Genomic DNA, 25,105 nt, shown 5'->3' with positions numbered 1-25,105 from the left:
TCCGTTTGGTGATGGATCCTTGGGGTAGGGTCAGGGAGACTGGAGGATGTGTGTCCGGCTGAGATGGGGCCTTGATCTCAGGCTGTTTGGCCAGAAGAGATCACCGGATAGAGGAGTGAGACAAGACCGCTTCAGGGCTGGACAGGCAGGTGTGCATTTATTGTATGTATGAATGTGTGACCACGTGTGAATGGGATACGGACAGTGAATTTTCATTTTTTGCTGTACTCTGCATGTTAAAGTTGGTACAGGAAGGTGTTTCATGTATTTGCCTGAACAACCCTGCCTCCTAGAAATGACACTTGTTTAACTAAACTAATGTGTTTCACCAGTTATGATTATTTTTTGGAAAATGCAGACACAGGCAAAGTTTTGAGGGAATAAAGCTCCACGTTGTTGCACACAAATTGTAGGGACGGTGGATGATGAACACAGACATTATGACTTGACTGTCAAACAGGAAACACACAGGTGGAATTAACAACTTTAATGACGGCTGCAGTCCATTCAGCCGAGCCAGTCCCTGGTTTTACTGGGGCACTTAATGTAATGTAGCCATTGCTAATGTCACTGTTTGCACCTGTGTGTTTCCTGCTTTGACGAGTCAAAATATCTGCTGTGAAAGGTAAATCCTGCTTCAAGCAAGTGTTGACCTTTTGTGGTATTTCACCTAAATCAAGTGCTGTGAATGGCTTATCATAAGCATTAAAAGGTTTACAAGTGTTTAATAGGTATAATGTTTACCATGTTTGTCAACTTAGTTTAGCGTGTTAGCATGCTAACCTTTGCTAATTAGCACTAAACATGCAGTACAGCTGATGCTGCTGGAAATGACATTCGTTTTGCAGATGATTGGTCATAAACCAAAGTATTGTCCTGGCAGAAATTTTGACTTGATGACGCTAAATCAAAGGTTCAAGGATCACCGAAGTTATTATAAATAAATCCTGACGGGAACATGAACGTGTGGACCAAATTTCAAGGGAATCCTGAGACATTTCTCCTTAAACCACAAATGTGAAGCTTGTGGTGGTGCAAGAGGAAACATCAGATCACAAATGTCCATAGGTTTCATCATCGAGGAAGTATTAATGTCTGCACAAAATCTTATGGTAACTCGTGCAAAAGTTGTTGAGATATTTTAGACTGGGCCAAAGTGGTGGATCGCCTGACAGACCAACAGACAGACACTGCCGTCCCTACAGCAGTGTCTTTTGCTCTGCAAAAAATAATTCAGGCAGCACTACTTTTCTGTGAATTTTGCTGTTGCAAATTTGTGGTATATAAATGTAATTTTGAGGGGAAAGTGTCAGCCTGGAATGTAATTGCTCTATTGTGCATATTTTTATACTGAATTCAGGCAAGAGACAGACTAAGTAAACCTTCCACTGCTGCAGTTATAACAAACAGTATTTTTCAGGTATAAGAACAGGGAAATTATGAGCTGTGGACATAGACAGAGCTAAGGATGAAGTTATAATTCAGTGTTTTAAATGTATAATTTGCACTGAGGATGAAGTCAGGAATCTCAGTGTTTAAATGCAAACAGACAGCGTGAGAGTAATATAAGGAGACAAGGGTTTTGGAAGCATGTGGCTCACAAGTCTGTCCCTTTAAGCCCTTTGAGATATCATACTGGGACCACTTCCAATTGAAACTTCAAATCCATCTTTTCTCTTTGGTTTCTCATTAGCCGTTAACAGATGATGTATCTTGGAGACAGAAGGCAGAGAGCATGTAGTGGTGTACAGCAAAGCCTCTTGTGGCGGATATCAACCCCTTATGCCACCCAGTTCTCATGATTTTGAGATTTTTCAGGTGAGTGATTTCCCTTTTTCTTGGCACGCCTCAGATCGGGGTTGGGCTGATCTCAGTTAAACTCTTAATAAGCCCCATTTCACGGCATGCAGCCAAGAGATTAGATCTGACAGGGCAGGCGCGGGCTAGTACTGAGACTACAGATCTGCAGGCTAAGCTCTGGATTGGAAATGTTCCAAATGTTCCTGGTGCAGCTTGTTGGATGGAGAGCTCCTTGCTGCATGATGATACCAGGAGCATGTGTCTGAGAAAGCTCCACGCTCCCTGTTGACCAACGCACCTGGTATACTGCACCTTCATCCAACCTTTGCTCTCCTCCCAGGATACACAGATATAAGTTATGGATATGTTATGCAGTTTTGGAAAAAGGTTACGGTTCCAACTTTCCATGTTGGCGGAGTTTTCAGCCGTTGACTTCCCCCACCTTCCACTCTGACAGAGCACCCTGGAGATGCTCTGCCTACCTGCCTGCCTACTTTATATGAGGTGTAAGCTGTTGGTTTGAGCTGCAGCAGCATATGAATCATATTCCTTATGAAGTTAAAGATGTGTTCTCGCAGCCCAGGGCACAGGCAGGTGAACCCAGTTTGCCATATGGCTTAGAGGGAGCTTATTAGGCTCTGAGCAGAAAACACATTATCCACAGTGGACCAAGGCCACCAAGGGATGATTTCCATTATGAAAGCCTTTAATTCCACTAGTGTGAGTAGGAGGGGGGAGTGGAAATGTGAAAAAAAAAAAGAAGCTGTACACTGGCTGTTTGGCTCCTGCCGGGGCAAATGATATCTTCAAGTCCCGCTTGCTCCTAACTGGTATTTAAGGTTTGTAACATAGCTCTGGAAGTAATTACATTGTTTGACAATACAAATGACTAACCATCTGACCTCGCTGACTTTTGTCCTGCCTCTCTGTCCCTGTTGCTCTTTTTCATTTAAACTTGTAAAATTAATCAAATTTACCCTCAGGGTGTTTGTTGCAAGTAGATAAGAGGGGAGGTTGATAAGAAAATTCAAGGCCTGCAAATGAATAGATTCGAAAAGCATTGTTAAATCTAAAAAGAATGGCATGATGGCCATAAGTAATATTTTCTCCTGTACTTACACTGATTTCAATGGTAAATAAAACTGGTCCAAAAAAAAGAAAGAAAGGTACGCACATCACTTCATATTAGTCACAAGGATTTCTTTTACACAAGGAAACTAGTAAATGAATGGTTACACAAACAGAATGTGTGTGTTTTTTTTCTTCAGATAAACAGATTAAAAACTGAGCATTTTTTCCATAAACACTAAATTAGCACCATCCACACACCTTGACAGTGAATTGTTGACTCTACAGAAAAGCAGCATTGCACTTAGTTTCCCCTCACCATGCACTTGTCATTTATTTACACTGTTTATGGTGTTTGTTACTGTTGTGCTCTTCAACAGGATGAATCATGGCCATTTTCCCTGCTGTCAAGCCTTATTGTAAAGCTCATATATTGAAAATATCAATCTTTAGTAACCATGCAACAGACCCTGATTCACCCATATTAACAATGTGTGCATACTACCCCCCTGAGGTTCAAGGTTGTTACTGCAGTCAGACTGAACATGGTGACTGCAGTAACCGTGATAGATAGATAGATAGATAGATAGATAGATAGATAGATAGATAGATAGATAGATAGATAGATAGATAGATAGATAGATAGATAGATAGATAGATAGATAGATAGATAGATAGATAGATAGATAGATAGTGCGCTAATAGTGCTAATAAACAAATGAATAAAAGAATACATAAATTTGCAGACCATATTTCAACAATTTTGGTTAAATCTTTAATTATATATGTGTCCTAATGTTTTTAATGTTACACCAATCTGTCACTGTTAGGGTCTGAACACATGCTAATTCATAGCTTCTCAAATACGTTGATTTATACGCTTGGCGGCAAACTGTAACACACCCAGCTGTTATCGTGGGAGGTCAATGTCAGCTCTACTATTACTCTGAGGAATGATAGATTATCTTATTGAAAAACTGCAGATATTAGGGTTAAATGTGACGGCAGTAGTATCAACCTCTCAACCTAACAATATCTTGTTTGCTGTTGGTGGATAAGACACTTTTTTTCCCATCATACATTGCTTACATGTCATAAAAGGTAGTGTAAAGTTATTAGTAACATAAACGATCGACAAACTCTGCCATGAAAGGGGCTTATAGTAATCAAAATCAAGGTAACTACTACTAAAACATTTTCAATTATAAATTCACCCATTCCCCATATTGTCTAATTGCTTATATCTTGCTTATAATGTATAAACATTGTCAGTGCGTTAACCACAAAATGCACAAATAAAGCCTGTTCAATACAATTTGACTGATGGTGCATGGAGTGATGGAGTGTAACTAAGTGCACAGTTGTGCAAACATGACTTTAGGATTGTATTGTTTGCAGTCTCTGCGCAGAGAGGCACATCTTGGAGAATGTGCATCACTTGTTTGTGTAACCTGTAGATGTGAAGAGCTCTCAGGAGCTGCATCAAATTAGATTCCTCCGTCGTTTGATATGTGAGCTCGTTTAAGCTTCTCAGCTTTGCATTCCTAAGAAATACTTCATCACAACACGATACACCAGGCATGATCCTCAATCGCCTTTTCTTTTCTCCTGAAACTTCCTGTGATGCAAGTTTCATCATAACAGTGAGAGGGATGCTCATCACTCCAAATGCAAAAGCAAACATTACGCAGGCGGCATAAGAATGAGACAAAGAAAAAATAAGAAAAAGCGATTTAAGTATATGCCCCCTGGCCAAGTGTTAACGAAAAAGTGGTTGTACTATAATGCAGATAAATATTAGCTCTATGTATGTCACTATAAAGAAGACGTCATGTCAAAATATCAAAAGGTGGCAGAAGCTCATTTTTCAGTCTTTTTTTTCTTCGTGTTTTATAAAGTACAGAGTTGTAATATGATTTCAGTTCTCCTGAAGCCTACTCACCTCCACACTTTGTGCTGCCGTAACAATCTCTTCTTCACAGGCACTGTAGAAGATGAAATGAGACCTGGGAGATTTCCTCTAAAGAGATAATTAGCCCTCTCCTCTTCCTCATGAGCTTCTCACCCAGTGTCACTGTTGTTGCCTAGTAACCAACCAGGGTAAAAACTCAGCATGACCCTGTTCTACAGCTAAGTATAGTGGTGGCAAATCATCATCATCATCATCATCATCATCATCATCATCATCATCATCATCATCATCATCATCGTCATTGCACAGCTTTTCAAGGTTATTGATGAATAGAAGCAAGCAAGGTCAGTTATGAGAAACATTTATGAAGGCCTTTTTATGCTAGATCTCTTGCTGTTGATGCATGAATCCTAGATTTACAGTAGAACAGCAGGGCAAAAAGAGAAAGGCTGGGTGATGCAAAAAAGATGAGATTGACATGTTAAGTGAGAAAGGCAGCAGGCAGCTGAAATCTGACACAACACATGAGACTATTGCTTCATAAAATAAAGCTACAGTACCTGGCTGGTTGGGAAACGTAGTGAGACACACACTTAATCACTGAAAACTGAATATTTAATCATCTATTAAAGGCTACCTGTTTACTTTTACTGCTCAGAAAACCGTACTCTGGAATAATAGAAATCTCAATTTGGGTGTTGTACCATGATAACTGAGTGAGGAGATTAAAGCACTTGTATCAAGAGAAAGGATGATAACAGTTGGAACTTATTTTTTTAATTTGATTTTTATCTCAACGGTTGTGGTTGTGAAATGTCAAAATCAAGATCAAAAGATGAGAAACCATAAATCTTGAATAAGGAAAAAAACAAATACACAGACGCAATAAAAAAAACAGTGTAAGCTAATTTTCCTTGTAGCAAATGATTAAAGTGTACATAAAATTTGAGCAGCTGCATTATTCATCCGATCAGCAATATGTACAGCTTTCACACTTCGTAAACATTTGCAATTACAGTGAAAATTAATATGAAAATTTATCTCCCAAAACTACAGAATAAGAAACAGAAGAACTCAGTCCAGAAGGTAGTGCTGACGCCCCTGAGGCTGTTTGCCAATTATCAGAAGAAGAAAACTTTATAGAGCACTTGAGGGTGATAGAGAGTTATGTTGGATTGTACATTGAAGTCCTAGTTTTTCATTCATCAAATCCTAAAATAAATGTAGAGGTTTAAAAATGAACTTTACAGTGGATATCATTGTTCTGTTAATGACTGAATACTCTGTGTGGAGGAGCATCAGATGAGGGATGCAGTTAAATTTGTTCTGTTTTATGTATCCCAGCACACAGAATGACACAAAAGGAAAGGAGGCGTGTACGCAGCCATTCACTGCTGAATCAGGGCAACGGCTGAAACAGGGTAATGTATTACAAATATGACTATAAAAGCTGAAACATTAATATGGTCATGGGCTATGAACAAATGTAAACAAAGGAAGTTTGAACAAGTGCAAGAAGGTTGGGGGAAAGTGGAAATGGAAGATATTTTTAGTAAAACTCTTCTGTTTTCTGTCAAACAGAGGTTACTGAGAAACAACTTACTTTTACTATAATGAGCTGCCATACAGACTATCTACGGTATTTATTTACATAGAACAAAACAGGTCATTTTTTACATAGTTTGTTACTGGAAAGTTATGCCCTCTCCAGAGAAAATTATCTATTTTATTAATAAAGAATCAGGATTTTCCCTTCACAGATTATTACCTGACAACGTGACACAAGTTATTAAGTGTAGCAAAGCTTTTTTTAATGAATAGAACAGATTTAAATATCATTGGTTTTACAATAGAATTTGATTAAAGAGGTTCTTTGGCGATGTAAAGTTTTGTAATGTTTGGCCTGTTCTTTATTTTTCTCTTCATGCGTTTTTTTTTCCATTTCTAACTATTGGATTGGCCAAAGTTGATTTAAGCCACACAGGCACATATATCTGTACTAGTGTACAGTGTCATCGCCTGGAAAGTTACACTTATATTTGTCCACTAGGTGGCAGGACACTCACCTCAGAGAGTTGTAACCCACCGTTAAAATAATTAGTGTATCCCTCATTTAACCACAGATACACTTTTACAATTTGTGAGCGTCTTATTGATTTGATGATTGGGTCATGATTCAGCATAAATGTTGACTAGCTTTGCTCAGAGTATCAAGTGACAATCCATGAGCTAAATTAAAAATATATAATACAAGGGACTCACCAATTGGACTTACCAATAAAGCACTAATGTTTTGTTTTTTTATCAAATATTTTATTATTCATAGCATTATCCAGTTTATCATATTTCCAGTTCATCGTATTTCAAGTATTTAAAGTAGGCCTATTGATTGAGTATTGAACACTGAAAATGGAAGAAACAATCAATCAAAACTTCTGTAATAAGATACAAAGTAGAGAGGATATGGGAAATACGTACAAAATATGATAAACTAAGATGCATCAGATAAATAAGGACAATGAAATAAAAATATTCTAAGTTGCCTATTTCAACAAGACAAAATATAACTATACTGTGTATCAAACAACAAAGACATTAAAGGCAAATATTTATGGCTTCACAAGTTTCTACTGTTTTTATTGCTTTACTATTCTTCAGTCAATGTTATGAATCAATATAATGTCTGAATACTTAATTGTCTGAATACAATTTTTGAATTGTTGTATAGGCTACTACAGCATGTAAACCACACGTTGTTTTCTTTTTGGTACATTTGCATCATTAAAATAAAGAGGTTCAAAATAAATAGTTTTTTAAAACAATATCATTCTTATCGTCCAAAAATGTAATGTTTGTTATTTATAAATGATTAGTTGAGCCACAGTACCAAAGTAGTGTTGCACCAAAGTGTTTCTGTGGTTGCAGTTTTTAAAATACGCCAGGAGGGGTCAAAGTTTATCAGTTCGCCTCTCAAAATGGCGGCTGTACCAACACGGGACTGGAGCGATGAGCAACTAAAAAGTGACGATTTACCAAAAAAAGACATTATAAAGTTCATTCAGGACAATGCAGCCCACTCGGTATGTTTATCCCTTAAGTCTCTTCATGATTCCAGTTTGAGTATTTGTAGGTTTAAGTGTTAACGCTCTCTGGGAATTGCAGCATGCTGCATGGCTAGCTAAGGGGAGCTACAACTGCTGTTTAGCATCTGGCGAGGCAGGATTTACAACAATACATATTATACAAAGGAGCCCTGCTCATTTCAGAAAAAAAGCCATAACTGAAAACTCATTATTTCATCTGACCAGGAGCAGAAACAGTGACATTTACTGACTGACATGACTTCTTATACCTGTCATTGTTTTGAGCAGGAGTGCACACATGGTTAAATGACGCTAACCCTTCTATTTGCACTTTCTCCTACAGTTTCTCAATGAGCACAAGCTGCTGGGAAACATAAAAAATGTTGCCAAAACAGCAAAGAAAGAACAACTGATCATTGCCTACAATCAGCTTTTTGAGAGCAAAGTAAGTGATGGTCATTTATTACACATAGTGACGCAGCATCACTGGGGATTGTGTACACTGGGTTGGTTGACAACCTCATCCAGACTGTGTGTGTGTCTGTGTGTGTGTGTGTGTGTGTGTGTGTGTGTCTGTGTGTGTGTGTGTGTCTGTGTTGTACTGTCTTTGCAGAGGTTTAAAGGCACAGAACCAATAGAAGAAGTGACTGAGCAGGTTAAAGCTGTCAAAATTGAAGAAAAGCCAAAAGAAGTCAAGACAGAGGTGGTGGATGAGGTACTGGTCCAGGATGTTAGTGTTCACTTCTGCTTTGCATATACAATATAAAAACTATTATTAACTGTTCCTGCATTGCCTTTCTCAGGGTCCGCCCAAGTACACCAAGTCAGTGCTTAAGAAAGGTGACAAGACAAACTTCCCAAAGAAAGGCGAGACTGTGAGCTGCTGGTACACTGGTACCTTGGAGGATGGAACTGTGTTTGACACCAATATTCCCACAGGTATGACAGACTTGCACCTTAAAATGATACTCCATCCCAAACATGGTCCATTTGAGGAAGCTTTTAAAATTCAGTGCATACATTTTTATGATTATAGATGCAGATAAAATCCTATGATGAAGATTCTGTGCTCAGGTTTAAACCATTACTGTACTTCTCTCACCACAGCAGCCAGAAAGAAGAAGCAGGCCAAACCCCTGAGCTTCAAGGTCGGCTTGGGCAGAGTCATTAGAGGAGTAAGTCCATCCTGTTTTTTGCTCTGTGCATCCAGATTTCTCTGTTTCTCAAAGTGACAAATCTCTCCACTGCATCATCATCAGTAATCCTTTATTTCCAGTGGGATGAGGCCCTTCTAACAATGAGCAAGGGTGAAACGGCTCGTGTGGAGATTGAATCAGAGTGGGCCTATGGAAAGAAGGGTCTCCCAGAGTCCAAGTATCCTTTTCTTTGGCTGATTAAATGTCCCACTTTGTGCATGTTGTGTAAATATGAATGCATTTGAAGTGTAATGTGATGGTTTTTCAAATTTTCCTGCCAACACAGGAGATCACTATCAGGTTCATGTTTTTAATGATTTCATTTTGCATTGACTTGATCTTCTCCTTAACTCCAGCTCTATCAGAATTCCACCCAATGCAAAGCTGATTTTTGAAGTTGAGCTTGTGGCTGTGGATTAACTGACAAACATTGGCCAGCATGCATCACATTGGAAAGCCCCGCTGTAAAGATTAAACTTACAATGGCATTTTGATTGTGCTGTGCCCAGTTTCTCTGCACTTTGTCTCCTTTCACATTATGTACAACAGGTTGGAGTAAGAAGAAATAATGACCAGTTATTACGTTAAGTTTTTGGCCAAAATGAGATGGCTTGTCAATAATGTACATATGAGACGCACTGAGACTTTTTTTTTGTTCTGTTCTTTTGCATGTACAATGTAAATGATGAATAAACCTGTTTCATGGACTTGGTTCATACAGAATGACAAAATTGCTTTCTGGTGTTCATTTTCTAAATAACCAGTCACTGTAGTATATATGAATGGATGTGTATAGTGTGTTAATCATCCACACCATTAGTTGCAGAGCACTTATACATTTAATTAAAATAAAGTAAGCGAGTAGATCACAAACAGCATCTGGCAAACCAATAGATACCACAAATTGTGATTTCAAGAGTTAGACTTGTATAGTAATTATAACCAGTCATGTATTGGGAGATTTGAGTTCCAATAGTGTTTTTTTAAAAGAAACTTAACTAAAAAAGCTACTGGTTTGATAAAGAACCAAACTTCCATTGCAGGACACATCACACAACACTCATTCTATCCAAGCCAAATTTTATTCTGTACAGGACAACATTTAACTTGGTAAAAATCAATGGATAGCAATCATGCTTCTCCTGTGGGGCAATGAAGCATTTAGGAGTTGGCATTGGGTCCCTTCTTCTTACCGAAGGTGGGCACAACGTTCACAAAGCGCCTGTTGTACTGGATGCGACGCTTGGCGCGGCCAGTCTTCTTTTTCTTTTTCTCCTGCTTGTCAACCTGAACAATGTCACAGCAAAGATATTTTGTCATTTTTCCAAGTTCATAATATAACATTCACAATTACTAGCACATTCACATCTTTAACAGAAGATGTGAAAGCCATTTTCACATATAAGCAAATTACATTAAAAGCGCAAGATGTCTGATATTAAGCTTATTAAAAGGTGTAAATTCATGGGTTTAAAATCATACTAGAACATGACAGGCAGGGGGAAAGGGATTTCCTTACCTTGGGTGTCTGTCCCCTCACTTTTCCAGCACGGGCCAGAGAACCGTGGACTTTACCTGGTGGAGGGGGAAAATAGAGAGGCATTATTGGGACATTTTGGAGAAAACTCAAGTCCTAAAATTTCAGACAATAATGTATCTACAGTTTAATAACACTTTGTGTGGGGGCAGTAGTCTTCAGAAACATCTCTCTCTCTCTATTCGTGCATTCAACATTGACAATCTTGGTTGTCTTGGCTTCTGCTACAAATGCGATAGTTTAATCGCTATACATGAGGCAGGCAGTATACTCCAGACAAGCGCCGATTTGGCATTTAAGTAAAATTGAAGATGTGAGCATCAAGAAGCACTGGCTTATGACATATCACCTGTGCAGACAGGCCAGCTTGTAAACTGCCTCTCAGGTGGAAAAACATGCAGTTACGGTTGCGTTTGTATACTGACCTCCCAGCAGCCTGCCAGCTACCTCCAGGGTGCAGTGCTCTGACACTCCACAAGATGCCAGGGAGGCATCATTCTCCAGTGGGCATCCAGCAAGCAACAGCACCTGATCCTCGACAAGGAGACCCTCCAGAGACTGGACATGGGCCTGGGAGACGACAAAGAAGAGCGATTTTCATAAACCATTCCATGTTAAAATTATATTTGGGTTTAAATAAGTATCTGCTTTAGAAACCCATCAAACGACAAACAACAGCAGTGATCAAAAAAATATGACCGAGACCAAAAGTTTGGCGTATTCACCAATTCGACCAAACTTCCAGACATTTACCTTGATCTGTCCAACAGTCTCCTGTCCGGTCACCTCAAGGGTGTGAGTGTTCTGGGCACGCAAGAAGAGCTGCATCTTGATGCTGGAAGAAAAAATGACATACAGGGCCGATTATAATCATTAAATATGTTTGAAACGCGGAAATCAGCCAGTGGCGTTAGATTTATCCGTGACAGCTAATACTTGCTAACAAACACGCCGTGTTTCGCTGTATTTGAAATTAAGTCACTCCAGCGTGAAATTTTCACCACAAAATGCACCCTATCAAAAACCTGCCAAGTCGAAAACTAAAAGGAACCAGCACAAAGCAACGTGCCGGGAGCTCAAGTAGACTTCTCTACTGGTGTGCAGCTAATGCTACGCTAGCTTAACTAGCCACATGGGGCATGCGTTTCATAAAATAGCATAAAAACACGTGGAATTTCTCCAAACTGTTCAAAATAAAATGTAACTTGTGATAAATGATGTTATAGGAGCTATATTTACCTACCAAAACCTATCGGGGTTTTACATAATAAGGATTTTTCACTTATATTGCACAGGCCTTACCTCGTTTGATGCTAGTCGTTCAACGCTAGGCATAAAAAGGGCTGTTTAAGGTCCGACACTGCGCATGTGCGGGTTTACGTAGGCCTAGTGGCCTCTGTAGCCACGCCCGTTGCACTTTGGAGCGCGATGCGGATCGATTATTGGCTTTTGCTTCATAAAAGTTGGCAATAATCCACTATATTTCATTTCAACAGGCCTTAAAAAAATACCTAAGTAAATCCGTAAAGTCAGTAATCAGTATATCTGCCCAGAGAGATGCTGAATAGTGGATTACAGACAGAAGAAATTCTTGAGACATCCATTTGAACATTTTTATAGTTTTGGGCTATGGATCAATTCCTTAACGTGACTCAGCAGTGGAAATGACGCCTTCACTTTCACAACCAGTACAATACTGTCGTAACTAGCAACATTTCATTTTTTTATTACACTACAAGGTTCTGGTCATTTGCACATGGACAGGCAAACGTGGAAAAGATCATTGCTGTACTTTAAAATGCATACTTTATTGAAGGATCGTGTGTATAATGTCTCTAAAGAGCTCATGAGAACTTCAGTGACCCTTGGAGGACATTTAAATCAAAGAGAGACACTTCAGGATATCAATCTCTTTATTATGAAATCAAGTCAAAAAACAAGGAACTCTTCATTTCTCTTTATGGAAACATAACCATGAAATATTAAAAATCTTTCCATTTGGGAGGGAGAAACACATGACTCAGAGGTACATCAATGAATGCCTCCTTTACAAGTTTAAATCTTAAACACAAAGAAAGAGACCAAACTATGTCATCCGATCTAAAAATTAAAAAGCTTTTGTAATAGGGAAAAATAACTCTGCCTTCACAAATAACATGCATTAAAGAACCTCAAAAAAAGCAGCCAGAGTTGGAGATGATGAATGTAGCAATTAATTCTTTTTAAACATGACTGGTCAACATGACTGCCATGGAGGGCCAAGTTTATTATACTCCGACCAATGGCTACAAAGTGTAATTTAACTGATAAGCACACTCTAAACCATAAAGGAGGAACAAATCAGCTTCTGTAGTTGGACTGAAATATCCATGACACCGTGTTAAGAAGCCCTGTTCATGTTCAGAGATGTAGGCAGGTCAGAAAGGATGATTTTCTCCAAGTCTCCATCTTCATGTCAGGATTTTGTCAATCATGTAGGAGGAGGGGGGTAGTACTGGTTATACTGGGCATACTGGTTGTACTGCCCCCAGGAGTTCTGTCCCCAACCACCGTACTGTTGCTAAAAAGGAGAAAAAGAAAAGCTCATCAATCACCTTGATCAATGGCATTTTCAACAGGCTTTACATAACATAACATAACATAACATGAGCTTATTTGTGGTACAGCTTTATCAGCCCATTCTCATTGCAATAAGTTCTCTAGAAAATACACAGATATTGTAAACGGCCATTCATGCTTGGTCAGAAAAAGAACTGAAACCAAGGGCATGAAACGTACCTGGTACCAGTTGTAGTTATATGCAGAGTTGTTTGCCTGCATGTCTGTCATTGCATTAGCTGCACCCGAGGAACTGTCATCCACACGCTGTCTCTTGGCGTCAGGTTCCTGAGAACTGCAGACAAAGTAGGTTCATGTCAGCAAATTCCCTTGATAAGTATTTCATCAAGAAATATAGCCTCTTACATCCCTGAGCGGATTGTCCCAAATACGGGACACAATCAGTAAGTTATTAAAGTTATTTCAGAAACTTGTGAAAAATATTGGTGATGTGTTGAAATGACCCAAGCCCTGTTCCATTATCCACCTGTCATACCCGTTCTCAGCTTTCCTCTTTGTGGGTTCGCTTTCTTTCTGTAGTTTCTGCTGTTCCTCATATGCAGCCACAAGCCTAAGAGATTTAAAAGAATGAAACTTTTTCATCAAACATTACAAAATAAATGCAAAAAAAAAACAAAAAATACAATAGCCATTACTGTCTTTCTAAAAGTAACACAAAACTCACATATTGATGTCACTTCCAAAGTCCTCAAGGAACTCGACCTTGCGCTGGGAGAAGAGGAGGCGGGATTCAAGGGGCATCGGACTGTTCAGGGCTCGGTCAAAACAAGCCATGATCTCTGCCTCGTTCTGCGTCACGTCCCCACTGTATTCCAGCTCAAGGAGGTTTAGATACAGTTTTGGACTCGTCTGTAAAGCCATAAAGATATCAGCATCTAACTCACAACACATGCAGTGTAGTAGGGAATAGCTGGAATATTCACTTTATTCACAAGAAAGGTAAAAAAAAGGTGAGAAGAGATGAGTAAAATGATGTTGGTAGAGTTGGCCTGTAGACCTTTACTGGCCAAATGGCAACATTTCAGGCTTCAATAAGGGTTTGCAGAGTCATTGTTCAGACCTTTAAATCAGCCATGTAAGCATGTGTCTATCAAAGAAGCGATCAAGAAGTTCCTTACCTGGTCTTTTTCAATAGCTTCCAGCAGCACCTTCCTGGCTTTGCTCAGACTTCTCTGCACCTTCATCAGCTGCCTGGCCAGCTTCACAGCATAAAACGATGTCTCAGTAGCGTTCTTCGCAGACTCCATGGCCTCCCTTAACAGTGCCTCAGCTTCCTCCAAGTTACCATGGCGACGCTCCAGACTGACCCTACGAAGGCGCACCATTGCCAGTCCTGCAACTGCCACCTCCAGGGATTTCAGGATGCCACGCGCCTCCTCTACATTCCCTGGGCAAAGAAAAGCAGAATACTGTGAACATGGCGGACCTCAAGTCAAATCACAGGAATATGGTGTTTTTGGACCATGTGTCAATATCTACACGTTTAGTTCCTCATAGTCTCCTTGGTTAATTTGACTGTTGTGTTCAATTTGCATGATGATTTGAATAAGTGTCACTCACCTTGCTGCTCCTCAAAGGCTGCCCACAGCAGGTGGATGGCTGGTTTCTTGGGCAGATGGATGGTACACGCCTTCTTGTAGACATGTCTCACACCGTCAGTGCTGTAGCTCTCTAGATATTTTGCATACTTCAGAGTGAAAAAGAGAAAGCGAGTTGGAAGAAACGCAGGAGAGGACAGAGAAAAAGAAAAGAGGAGAAAGAGAAAGGCAAAAGAGACAACACATTTTACATCTAAAATTTCAGTTGACAGAAACAGTGAATTTCTTCATTGACAAGATCGTTTTTAGAAATTTTCTGTGTAAACCCATCAGCACCTTCATGGAACCAATTAGATAAGTTTCTGTAAGGTAGTGGGAGACGAAGTAGATGCAACGTAGTAGTTGGCAAATGCTGCAGTCAAATCTTGTGTGGCAAGCTGGCCATCCCCTAATACAACAGATACAGTCACATATCAACGTTACACGCAAAGAGAGTGCAGGACGATTTACTGTGTCGATGTGATTATCATCGTTGATGGGGGAAGTGCAGGGAGGTAGCGGGAGTGAGAGAGAGGTTAATGGTGGCATTACCTTGGTCCAGAACTCTTCGTAGAGAGCACAGGCGATGAGGCATCGTTCAAAGAGAACGACCACACGCTCCGGAGTCCCATTCTCAATCTCAAAGTCCAGGTACTCCTTCCAGTTGTTGAGCTGGGTCTTCTCTAAGGCTTTGACATGGAAGTATGGTCTCTTAATCTAAAATGACATGAATAAATGCTTATTATACAGTGTCAACGAATACAAAGAAAAAAAAACATTTCCAACAAATAACATTGTGGTGGAGGAAAACTAGACACACACCCCTTCCTCAAAGGCCCAGCGCTTGCTGACTTCATGTTCGTTGTGGTTGAACACCTCCTGCCGAACTTCGATCACTTTGTGGCGCATATTCTCGATCTCTGTCACCCTCTACATAGAAACACACAAAAAAAAAAAAACGTCAACACCCTCGTGTATGTTTCACATTTTCCACTTGTTGTAAAAACTGCTAGTCCTGCAGCCAAGGATTTACATCACCATGAGCTTGCCAGAGAAAAGAAGCCTGCAGAGGGGAGAGGTATGTATGCACCCTGCATATCAGCCTCTGGGTGCAGGTGCTGGGGTCAATGGGCCTCAGGTGATCCTTTTAGTTTTAGGACGAGCCCCTGACTGGATGCCAGCTTGAATCCCCCCCTGGCATTCATTGGCTTGGCTGCTGACATAAAGACACCTCTTCAAACCTGAACAAATTTTTCTTTCCATTTCATCATGGAGAACAGGCAAGCTCCTGCTAACCCCTGCAAGCAGGAATTTTGTAAATTTTTCTCCCCTGCAGGATTGGCGGTTAGATTTCTACCTTAGCAGGATCCGCAAGATCTTCTGTACCAGGTGGTAGCTCCTCCTCAGCAGCAGGTGTCTCCCCATCGTTGCTGACCATGGCTAAGCTGGCTTTGGAGAGCTCGAGCCTCAGCTGAACAAACTCCTGCTCCGACAAGAAATGTTTGGGGTTGTTGTTCTGCACATGATCTTTGAACCTGCAAAGATTGAAAAATGTAAATAAGAATCAGCTGAAAAAAATCACAGTGTTACATGTAGAGTCTAAATGGCTTACAGGAAAAAAGATCTCAGGTTTGTGTTCTGTAGAGCTGAGTGCTTCAAAAGATTGGGCCCTATTCTGGTCAAAGATATTTTTAGTTTACATTCAAAAATAACTCAAAAATAAATCAACTACACAGAACCTGTCCCTCTGGAGTATAACTGAGGAGCTGATAAAAAGCAGACACAACATGACAGCACCAAGCCCTTTTCTGTTCTTTCTCCCTACCTCTGGAAGTGCTGGGAATATAGTTGGGTTGGAATGCCCAAGATGCGATCATAGATGGCGGTGACGTTAGCCAGCTTCTGCTGCTCTGTCTCCCAGCTGATGAAGGACTCCCACAGACGGTCTGAGCGAAAGTCTGTGCCTGCCGCAAGCACTGAATGTTCATAGGCACTAATGGTAGAAAATAAAGGAAAGATTGTCAACGTTATGCAACTATTTGTTGTCTCTCTAGCCCATTGGTGTTCAACAACTACCAATACCTTCTTAAAAAATAACAAGAGCCTTTTACTCACCCTCGAATGCGTCCCTCAGTCTCTGGGTCACTAGGGTCTGAGTTCTCTTTGATGTAGGTCAGGTAGTGCAGCCACAGGTCCACACTAAGAGGTATGGCCTGCAAGCCTCTTCTGTACACCTTTGGAGTGATGAAACACAAACAAGCCTGTCAATGACTAGAAAGATTTTACAACATTCATAAAATTGGCTCTCCCTTTGCCCCTCTGCCTTAATGACTTGAACCGTTGCTGTAAAAAAATAGGTACAACCACATGTCTTGTGTCAGTGTACTAACATAATATTATGTAACAGGGATGTGCCAGAACAGAACTATTAGATCAGGAAGTAACAGCACTTCCAGTTAAAAAAAGTAGAAAACATATGTTCTAAAAGAAAAAACTGTGTATGTCAAGAAGATATTTATATTTACCTCTTCTGCAACCTGTATGTTCTCATGCTTTTTCTCTATGTCAGCATACTTCTTCCAGTAGCCATAGCAGTAGGGATAGCGTAGGAAGAAAACATCAAATGCCTTTCTCACAGCTGTAAGGACATTCTGCAACGAAAAGGGAACAACAAAAAGATTGACTGAATGATATTATGTAAAAATATGAATTTGATTACCTTGTTAAATAAAAAAAAAAAATACAAAAAGAATATATCTTAATCGCTTACCTCTTGCTCCACATACTGCAGCAGGTAGACCCAACCATTGAAGTCTTCTGGGTTCTCCTCACAGCCTTTAAAGAGTTTGTCAAACTCACTGGGCAGCTGTGGCTCTGTTGGAACAGTCGATTCTTCTGTTGTCTCTTTGGATGGTTCTTCCAGCTCCATGCCATCCTCCGTCGCCTGTGGTACCTCAGTGTCATCTGAGGAAGTTAACAGGGAATCATTAAGTTGCATTTAGCAAGATATTAGCCCTAAATTTGTTTAATTACTACTAAATGCCCAACAGTGACATTTGAGTTTTATAATTTTTTTTTTTAAAGAAATGTTGCTTGCTGGGTTAGGGTTAGCCAATATAGTTGGGAAATGAATACATGTTGTATCATGTATTTGCTTATGTGTTATGTAAGCAATAGCATCTTTTAAAGTTAATGCTATGGCACATATCAATCAAAGATGGGCTATTGGCCTTTTAATGTTTTTAACCACTTTAGTTGAGGGAACTAGTTTTGTTTTCTTTTAATAAAATGGCTAGCATTGGCCAATGTTAAATCTCCCAATTTCCAATTTATTTTATTGCTGCCATTAGTTACAACTTTGCCTTAACATATATCATATACATAGCAACAACTAAACACCAGCTTTTTTCTTTTTTTTTTACCTTGGATGCTATCCTGTACAGTAGGCTCAGGCTCTACATTCATCTCCTGGCTGTGTTGATCGGAGTCCACAGACTCTGCTTTGTTTTCTGATGGCTCTTCTGCTTCCTCTGTGGGCTGTAATGGCTGCTCCTCTCGGAAGAGCTGCGCACTGGCAAGCTGAAACTGCTCCACAGCCTTCTCCACAGATCCCAGCTCTGTGGAATTCATCTGCTGGTTTGGTTGCTGCTGTTGCACCCCAGAATCCTGGGACGCATCTGAGTCCTCAGGCAAGATATTGGTGAGTGGCTCAGGAGCAACCTGGTCCAAGGCCCAGTCAGCAGCTTGGCCTAGAACAGGAAGGTCAGGAAGAAAAGCATCCCCATTGCTCTCCATGGCAGGGGACTCAGTGTCCAGCATTCCAGTAATGGTGTCGTCTGAGAGGTGCAGGCCTGTTGAAAGGCGGGTCAGATTATCAATACAAGTCTAATAAAATTATAGTAGGGAACAGTATGCTTATATAAGGTAGATAATACAACCACATTAGTTATAGTATTAATATCACAGACAATTACTCCATTTGGAAAATCAAGTATTCAGCACCTCAAAGTGCAGATACTGGAGTTTTATTTCCTAGGAAAAGCCATCAGATTCCACGACTTCCCAGCTCCTCACCTTACACTTTTTTAATTCGTACGTTAATGATTCTAACACATGTGCCATATTTTTAGTTGGGGGCGCTCATATTAACATCAACCATTAACTTTCAGTTAACTAGCTTCACACCAAAAAAGGTCACCCCGGCAGAGGCTGTAGCCGGTGCAACAGGATACTTCCTTGTTCTAACACTAAAACGGACGCCAGCTTTATCTTAAATCCTAACTTGGCTACTAAAAATAATGCATCAGCGTGATCTGTTACTTAAATAACGCGGCACGTAGCTCCATATCATAAAGGCAAAGGATGACTACGTGTTCCGTCAAAATCGGTTAATAGTAGCTTTAACGATAGTCTTGTTTGCTGCTCGAGGCCATGTTGCACCCGGGAGGTTGTTTGCATAGTCAAAGTTCAATCAGAAGTTGGGCCTCGACTCCTATCTATTTCCTGCAAACTATCGCAGCAGAAACGTGACCGGAGGTCGACGTTAGCTTCGCATAAGCGTTCGTTCAGTAACGTTGAAAGTGAACTCAAATCTTTTCGTTAGTTAACTACAATTCTCAACATACCTGAGCTTAATACTGTGATATTAACAAAGTTTACACGAGGGAGATTGTTTACCGCCATAATCTCGTAAACCCTGTGATAACTACAGCAACTACAACGTGCTAAGTATGTGCCTCGATCTCCAGTTAATAGACGGCACCGGCGGCTCCTCCGCGTTAGCTAGCATTAGTAGCTAGCGTTAGCTAGCTGATGAATTGCCACATTTCTAGCCAAGCAACACCAAATACATAAATAAGGATACGCTTTGGGAACTTACCAGTATCTTCCATGAAATGTTGGCCAATCTTGTAAACTTGTGTGCAGCTTTCGAAGTCACTTTATCTAACCTACAACAACCAGGCGCGCTTCGCCCACCATTCTTATCAACTTCAAGGAAGCACTGAAGAAGATTGTGCGCATGCTCAGCTAACGGCCTGTGTGCGTGCCTGTGTGCGTGCGTGTGTGTGCGTTTGTGTGTGTGTGTGGTTAGGTCTACGTGTTTGTGTCTGTGTGTGGCATTGACAACATTTTACAATTACAATTTTTTTTATCCATTTTATACAACGTGCAAGGTCACAAGATTATAGGTGCAAGTAAATTACAGGAAAGGATTAGAGAGCTTAAATCATTTTGCTAAACAGCCAACCGCAGGTACATTTGGATACAGTTGAGATTTGTAGACTGCTCGGCTTTAAATGTCTAAAACATGTAGATACTTACACTGAATGGCTGACATTGTCAACATGGAAGTTACACGAACTGATTTGATAATAGTAATTGGTGAGTTTTTATTATACAGTTTATACAGTACATGGTTTTTGCATTGGTAATGAGTAGATAGCAATTTTATTTCCACCAAGGTAATCTTCTCGATATTTTATAGATGAGTGATGGAGACAACCACATAATTTGTCTATAGTTTTACACATGAATATCAGCCAATATATTGTTGTGATTTTTTTTAACTCTTATATATTGATATCAGTATAAAGGTTATAGATTACATTAGGTAGATTTTGCTACATCTCCATCGGATTCATATCAGTGTTAAAATACTGTTAATATTTACTTTTAAATAGAGGATCCTGAAAATAAAAAACACAACTTCAAAATGGCATTGTGCTCTACAAAACGGACAAAGAATAACAATACAGTATCAGCACCCAACAGTAAAGTTTCAAAAGTAGGCCACTGATGCAAATACCTCTTTGAACAGAGTGAAGCTTTTGATCTCATAATATCCTACAACAACATGACTGGGTTCTTAGGTAATGATAGTGTAGGTTATATTATGTTATTTGTGTTTTTAGCCCGTTTTAATAAGCAGGTGTGCTTCTTACAATGAAACACTGTAGTTCCCCTCCTTCCTACTCACTCTCAACCTCCACGTCACAGACTAATCAAACGGGAACCGTTTTGAATGAATGATAAGACATGTCGGAAAGACCCGGCTGTAAAACCCCCTGAGGTCATTAAGCCTCCCAAATCCTTACATCTGCTTCATATGTACAGGCCTGTGTGTATTTCCTGTGCCACACGTAATACTAGAGGTGATTAAATACATAATGAAAGCTCAAATGGCGTCAACACTAGCTAATGGGCCGGTCTGCAGTTCGCTGTTTTCGCAGCGCGCATGCGAAATGGCGTATAGTGCGTTTGGGTGCAGTCGGAATTCTTAAAATTTGAGTGAAGAGTGCATTTGTTTCCAGCTTTGCATGAAGTTTGGACTTGAGACTTATACAGGGTTTAATCATAGTAAATCAATAAACTGTTACATTTTGAAAAAGCTGTTATAAATTGTTTCAACAAATTTGAATTAACCAATTCAAAATAAGAACAAAATATGATTCGATTTACCAATTGATAATTCTTCCTGTCTAAAATGTCATAAATCATAAATTAATGATTTACTTATCAGCCAGATGTCATGTGTTGGTGGGGGTTAGGGAGGACAGTCAGCACTTCTTCTGTAGATTGGCCCTCATTTCATTTTTAGGTGTTTCACATCTTTAAATAGTAAGGTAGCTAGCTGCAATGATAACGAAGTGTATGCCATGATGTGTCAGTACATCCTGACATCACTGTCGGGTGTGGTCAAAGGTGCAGCAGACTTGATTTTCAACCTGAGCGGGAGTGAAACACTGCTTCAACTTGGTGTTAAAGCTAGACTGGTCTCGACCAAGTCCTAACTGTGGCACAAAAGAATCATTCATCAATCAATCATCCCATCATTTTTTCTTCTTTTACTTTGAGTTTCATCATTTTTTAATGCATCATTTAATTGAAAACTAAAAGTATTTATAATAACTTTTTGAAATGAGGGTTATGGACTGATTACAACTCAACTTTGTAAACATTGGTATTTCTTTCTTTCTTTCTTTCTTTCTTTCTTTCTTTCTTTCTTTCTTTCTTTGTACTTTATTAGTAACAAACATCAATATACAGGCACTGCATTTGTGTCGATCAATCAGAAAATAATTCAAAGGCATGTAACCTGTAAATAAGCCTGTACATTTTAGTATCTACACCAAGTTCTCCTACTGCACTAAAGCTTTAGTGATGCAGTAATAAATAGATACGATTGTCACTCCAGGCAACCATGCAATGAGCTTTTAGTTGAATGTCTTCAGATGTCGAAGCTCATGACGAGCCCTTGAACGCATCACTAGAGTGTGTGTGAGCAGTGTAGAGGAAGTGGCGGCTGATCTGGGTCCGCACCTTTTCCGGTAACACAGCACCGCCACAGCTCGACTGAACGGCTGCAGAGAGAGAGGGAGGAAGAGAGACAGAGGGCGGCAAGAGCGGGGAGAAACGGCCCGGGGACTGGGGGACGATTGCCGCAGACGTAGGTATATATCCCGCTCTCTGTGTTCTTTGTTTTTGTTTCGCTTCTCTGTCCGTAGAAAGAATATTTTTTCGGAGCCAAAGTTGTTCTCTGTACTAACACCCCTCCCTTCTCTGGACCGCTCTTGTGTCACAGGGGGAAGAGAAGAAAGTCGGATGAATCAATGACCTTTTGAGCGCTCTTCCTCTGGATGTCCCGGTGCACAAACGGACCGGAGACCTTAAATTTTGGTGTGTTTCTATAAGAAAAACACTGTGCTTTGAATTTCATCGACTGGAATTGGCTAAGGGCAAGTGTGGACAGCCGGCTGCCAAGGAGGAAGTGGGAACCCCGGGCTTGGACTGGGCCTGATTTATATAGAAGGCTTTTTGTAGGAAGCTACACCAGCTCAACTGAGAGCAGCTGGACTTTGAAGGAGAAATAAGACTTGAAATGTGGGGTCTGAAGAAAGTCTGTGCTCAACGGCTAGTTTAAAACACGGGGATGTAATTTTTTCTTCTTACATCGGAGGGCAGTGGATCATGAAAATATATCCCCACCCAATTCTGCCAGGGCTGCACACATACTGCTCCCACTGAATGCTCGAAGTCACCAGTTCAGGTCAGATCATCACAGTCCAGCTAATTGTACCACTCTGTTAATCCGACTGTACAAACTTGAAAGTCACCCCCTTTTGAATATTGACACTTGTGTCGGCCCACCGCTGCCGTCACGTGGAGGGCTCCCAGCACACATTTAAACTGTAACTTCTCAGTTGTATTGAAAACAACTCTTTTTACTCTCATTAGAGAAGTAAAAATTTTTCTTCTTCTAACGAAGTATTTATGCACATCAAACAAGATGGGGAAAATGCTGTCAAAGATCTTTGGCAACAAGGAGATGAGAATATTGATGCTTGGACTTGATGCTGCTGGTAAAACTACAATCTTGTACAAGCTGAAGCTGGGACAGTCTGTCACCACCATCCCCACAGTTGGTTTCAACGTGGAGACTGTCACCTATAAGAATGTGAAGTTCAACGTGTGGGATGTGGGGGGACAGGACAAGATTAGGCCTCTTTGGAGACATTACTACACAGGCACCCAGGGCCTCATTTTCGTGGTGGACTGTGCCGACAGGGACAGGATCGATGAGGCGAGGCAGGAGCTCCACCGAATCATCAACGACCGGGAGATGAGGGACGCCATCATCCTGATCTTCGCCAACAAACAAGACCTCCCAGATGCCATGAAACCCCACGAGATCCAGGAGAAGCTAGGCCTGACCCGGATCAGAGATAGGAATTGGTACGTTCAGCCCTCGTGTGCTACAACAGGGGATGGACTTTACGAGGGCCTGACCTGGCTTACCTCAAATTACAAATCTTAATGTTTCTCCCCCTCACCAGCCTGGACACTTGGAGGCAGAAAAAGTAGCTGAGAATGAAAACATGAGTTTAAAAAAAAATGCAATCTGAAGCAATTAATACCACGACCTCTCTACTGAGTATATGTCAAAGAGAGTAGCAATTATATTTTGTTTTATTTTTCTTTTTGATAATGATGACTTCACTATAACCCCAGATTTCATTTAAACAAAGGACAATTGTTTTATGCCTGGCTTCCTTTTTTTCTTTTAGTTTGCTTTGGTTCACAATCTGTATAATCAGAACTGTTTAAATATCCAATAAGCTTACTTTTGAGCTCTTACTGCATATTCTTTTGTTTTCCTCCTTTTGTATAATTTCTTTTAGGGGACTTTGGGACACACACTTTTAGTTTTGCCCCTGCTTAGCTATCACTCAGTATTCCCATGACCCAGCTACATATCCAAAGGATGGGAGAAGTCCAGAAACCATCGCCTAGCATCAGCATATCACTTTCATGGCTCAAACTGCCTTTGTAATGTGTAAGAATGTGTAATATGGATATGGTAGGACCTTGGAGAAAAAAAGAAAAAAAAGAAAAGAAAACTGTTTTCATAATTGATTGTACTGGGATGAATGAGGAAATGTGTTAGTACGTATTTCCTGTGCAGTGATCACATCCATAATGTCTACTGTGGGGGTTTGTTTGAAAGACACTATGTGGACGCTGGATATTCACACACACTGTGATATGGATATATGTTTTTGTTGTTTCAGGGTCTGAACCTGTTACCACCAGTCTTACTATTATTAATTATTATTGCCTCTTTTTTTTTTTCCTCCCAGAGCTTCCATTACTGTTGAGTATTTGTAGTTTCAGCTGCCTTAGGAGGGGTCACAGGTACCCCCAAATCAAGACAGTTACTACGGCAGAAGGTATTCTAAACCGCTGAGTTTGCACTTTGGGAGGGGGCGGGGATTACCGACTAGCTGGCTGTGCACATTTTGATTTTCTGTGACTGACTTTTGGACCCCAGCAAGTGTTTACGAAATTCCCAACCCCCCACCACCTCCAATGTAGGTGCTTCAGTGACTGCTACCCTCCTCTTCTTCCCTCTCTCTCTTTTTTTTTTTTTTTTTTTTTTTTTACCCATCCTCACCTGCCTGTACACTTAAGGTCCTGCCACCTTCTGTTAAAAGTTCATAGATACTGCTCTTTCATTTTTGTTCCTTTTTTTTTTCTTTTCTTTTTGCTCTGCTAATGAAATAATAAAAAGATATATCCAGATCAGTACGGAAGTGACGCCTTTTCAATAAGCAGCTGCAACCACGAGAAGAGTAGCAAAAGTAATATTTCACTTGCGAAAAAAAGAGCTCACGAAAGAGGAAGTGAGAGGCTATGATGGTTGAAAGCACTAGTAAAAAACGAACAGTGAAGTGAAGTGAGCCGGGGCCCGTTTCCTTTCTGCGCTTGCATGTGTGAGTCACTGGCTGTGAATAAGTGATGAGATCTCTGGTTTC

General features: G+C 40.3%; 4 protein-coding genes across 7 annotated transcripts; 2 read left to right on the top strand and 2 right to left on the bottom strand.

The window, feature by feature from the left end:
* Window positions 1–7,709: 7,709 nt before the first annotated feature.
* fkbp3 (FKBP prolyl isomerase 3) lies at window positions 7,710–9,790 on the top strand. Its single transcript, XM_056363520.1, has 7 exons — window positions 7,710–7,860; window positions 8,207–8,308; window positions 8,477–8,578; window positions 8,667–8,802; window positions 8,971–9,038; window positions 9,140–9,237; window positions 9,425–9,790. Exons 1-7 carry the CDS (start codon window positions 7,756–7,758, stop codon window positions 9,477–9,479), a joined length of 666 nt encoding a protein of 221 aa, XP_056219495.1. The 5' UTR covers window positions 7,710–7,755; the 3' UTR covers window positions 9,480–9,790.
* Window positions 9,791–10,122: 332 nt separating this feature from the next.
* Window positions 10,123–11,994, bottom strand: faua (FAU ubiquitin like and ribosomal protein S30 fusion a). Its single transcript, XM_056363521.1, has 5 exons — window positions 11,899–11,994; window positions 11,350–11,431; window positions 11,022–11,166; window positions 10,579–10,634; window positions 10,123–10,346 (listed from the first exon to the last, which is right to left on the bottom strand). Exons 2-5 carry the CDS (start codon window positions 11,422–11,424, stop codon window positions 10,221–10,223), a joined length of 402 nt encoding a protein of 133 aa, XP_056219496.1. The 5' UTR covers window positions 11,425–11,431; window positions 11,899–11,994; the 3' UTR covers window positions 10,123–10,220.
* A 497-nt stretch (window positions 11,995–12,491) lies between these two features.
* On the bottom strand, window positions 12,492–19,810 carry prpf39 (PRP39 pre-mRNA processing factor 39 homolog (yeast)). Of its 3 annotated transcripts, none has more exons than XM_056404863.1 (15): window positions 19,672–19,810; window positions 18,215–18,643; window positions 17,563–17,756; window positions 17,318–17,443; window positions 16,908–17,026; window positions 16,618–16,785; window positions 16,150–16,327; window positions 15,615–15,722; window positions 15,090–15,509; window positions 14,776–14,902; window positions 14,334–14,602; window positions 13,880–14,064; window positions 13,682–13,765; window positions 13,375–13,489; window positions 12,492–13,156 (listed from the first exon to the last, which is right to left on the bottom strand). In XM_056404863.1, the coding sequence occupies exons 1-15, from the start codon at window positions 19,682–19,684 to the stop codon at window positions 13,067–13,069; spliced, it is 2,625 nt and encodes an 874-aa protein (XP_056260838.1). In that variant the 5' UTR covers window positions 19,685–19,810; the 3' UTR covers window positions 12,492–13,066. The 3 variants fall into 3 exon arrangements, with proteins under 3 accessions (XP_056260838.1, XP_056260839.1, XP_056260840.1); XM_056404864.1 differs by having other exon boundaries at window positions 15,345–15,509; XM_056404865.1 differs by having other exon boundaries at window positions 13,691–13,765; window positions 15,345–15,509.
* A 2,279-nt stretch (window positions 19,811–22,089) lies between these two features.
* arf6a (ADP-ribosylation factor 6a) lies at window positions 22,090–24,872 on the top strand. Of its 2 annotated transcripts, none has more exons than XM_056404866.1 (2): window positions 22,090–22,243; window positions 22,375–24,872. In XM_056404866.1, exon 2 carries the CDS (start codon window positions 23,080–23,082, stop codon window positions 23,605–23,607), a length of 528 nt encoding a protein of 175 aa, XP_056260841.1. In that variant the 5' UTR covers window positions 22,090–22,243; window positions 22,375–23,079; the 3' UTR covers window positions 23,608–24,872. The 2 variants fall into 2 exon arrangements, with proteins under 2 accessions (XP_056260841.1, XP_056260843.1); XM_056404868.1 differs by having other exon boundaries at window positions 22,106–22,239.
* Window positions 24,873–25,105: the final 233 nt, after the last annotated feature.

This window comes from Seriola aureovittata, chromosome 19 (genome assembly GCF_021018895.1).
Source record: "Seriola aureovittata isolate HTS-2021-v1 ecotype China chromosome 19, ASM2101889v1, whole genome shotgun sequence".
Taxonomy (NCBI): Eukaryota; Metazoa; Chordata; class Actinopteri; order Carangiformes; family Carangidae; genus Seriola; species Seriola aureovittata.
This window is presented reverse-complemented; position numbering and strand designations above follow the sequence as displayed.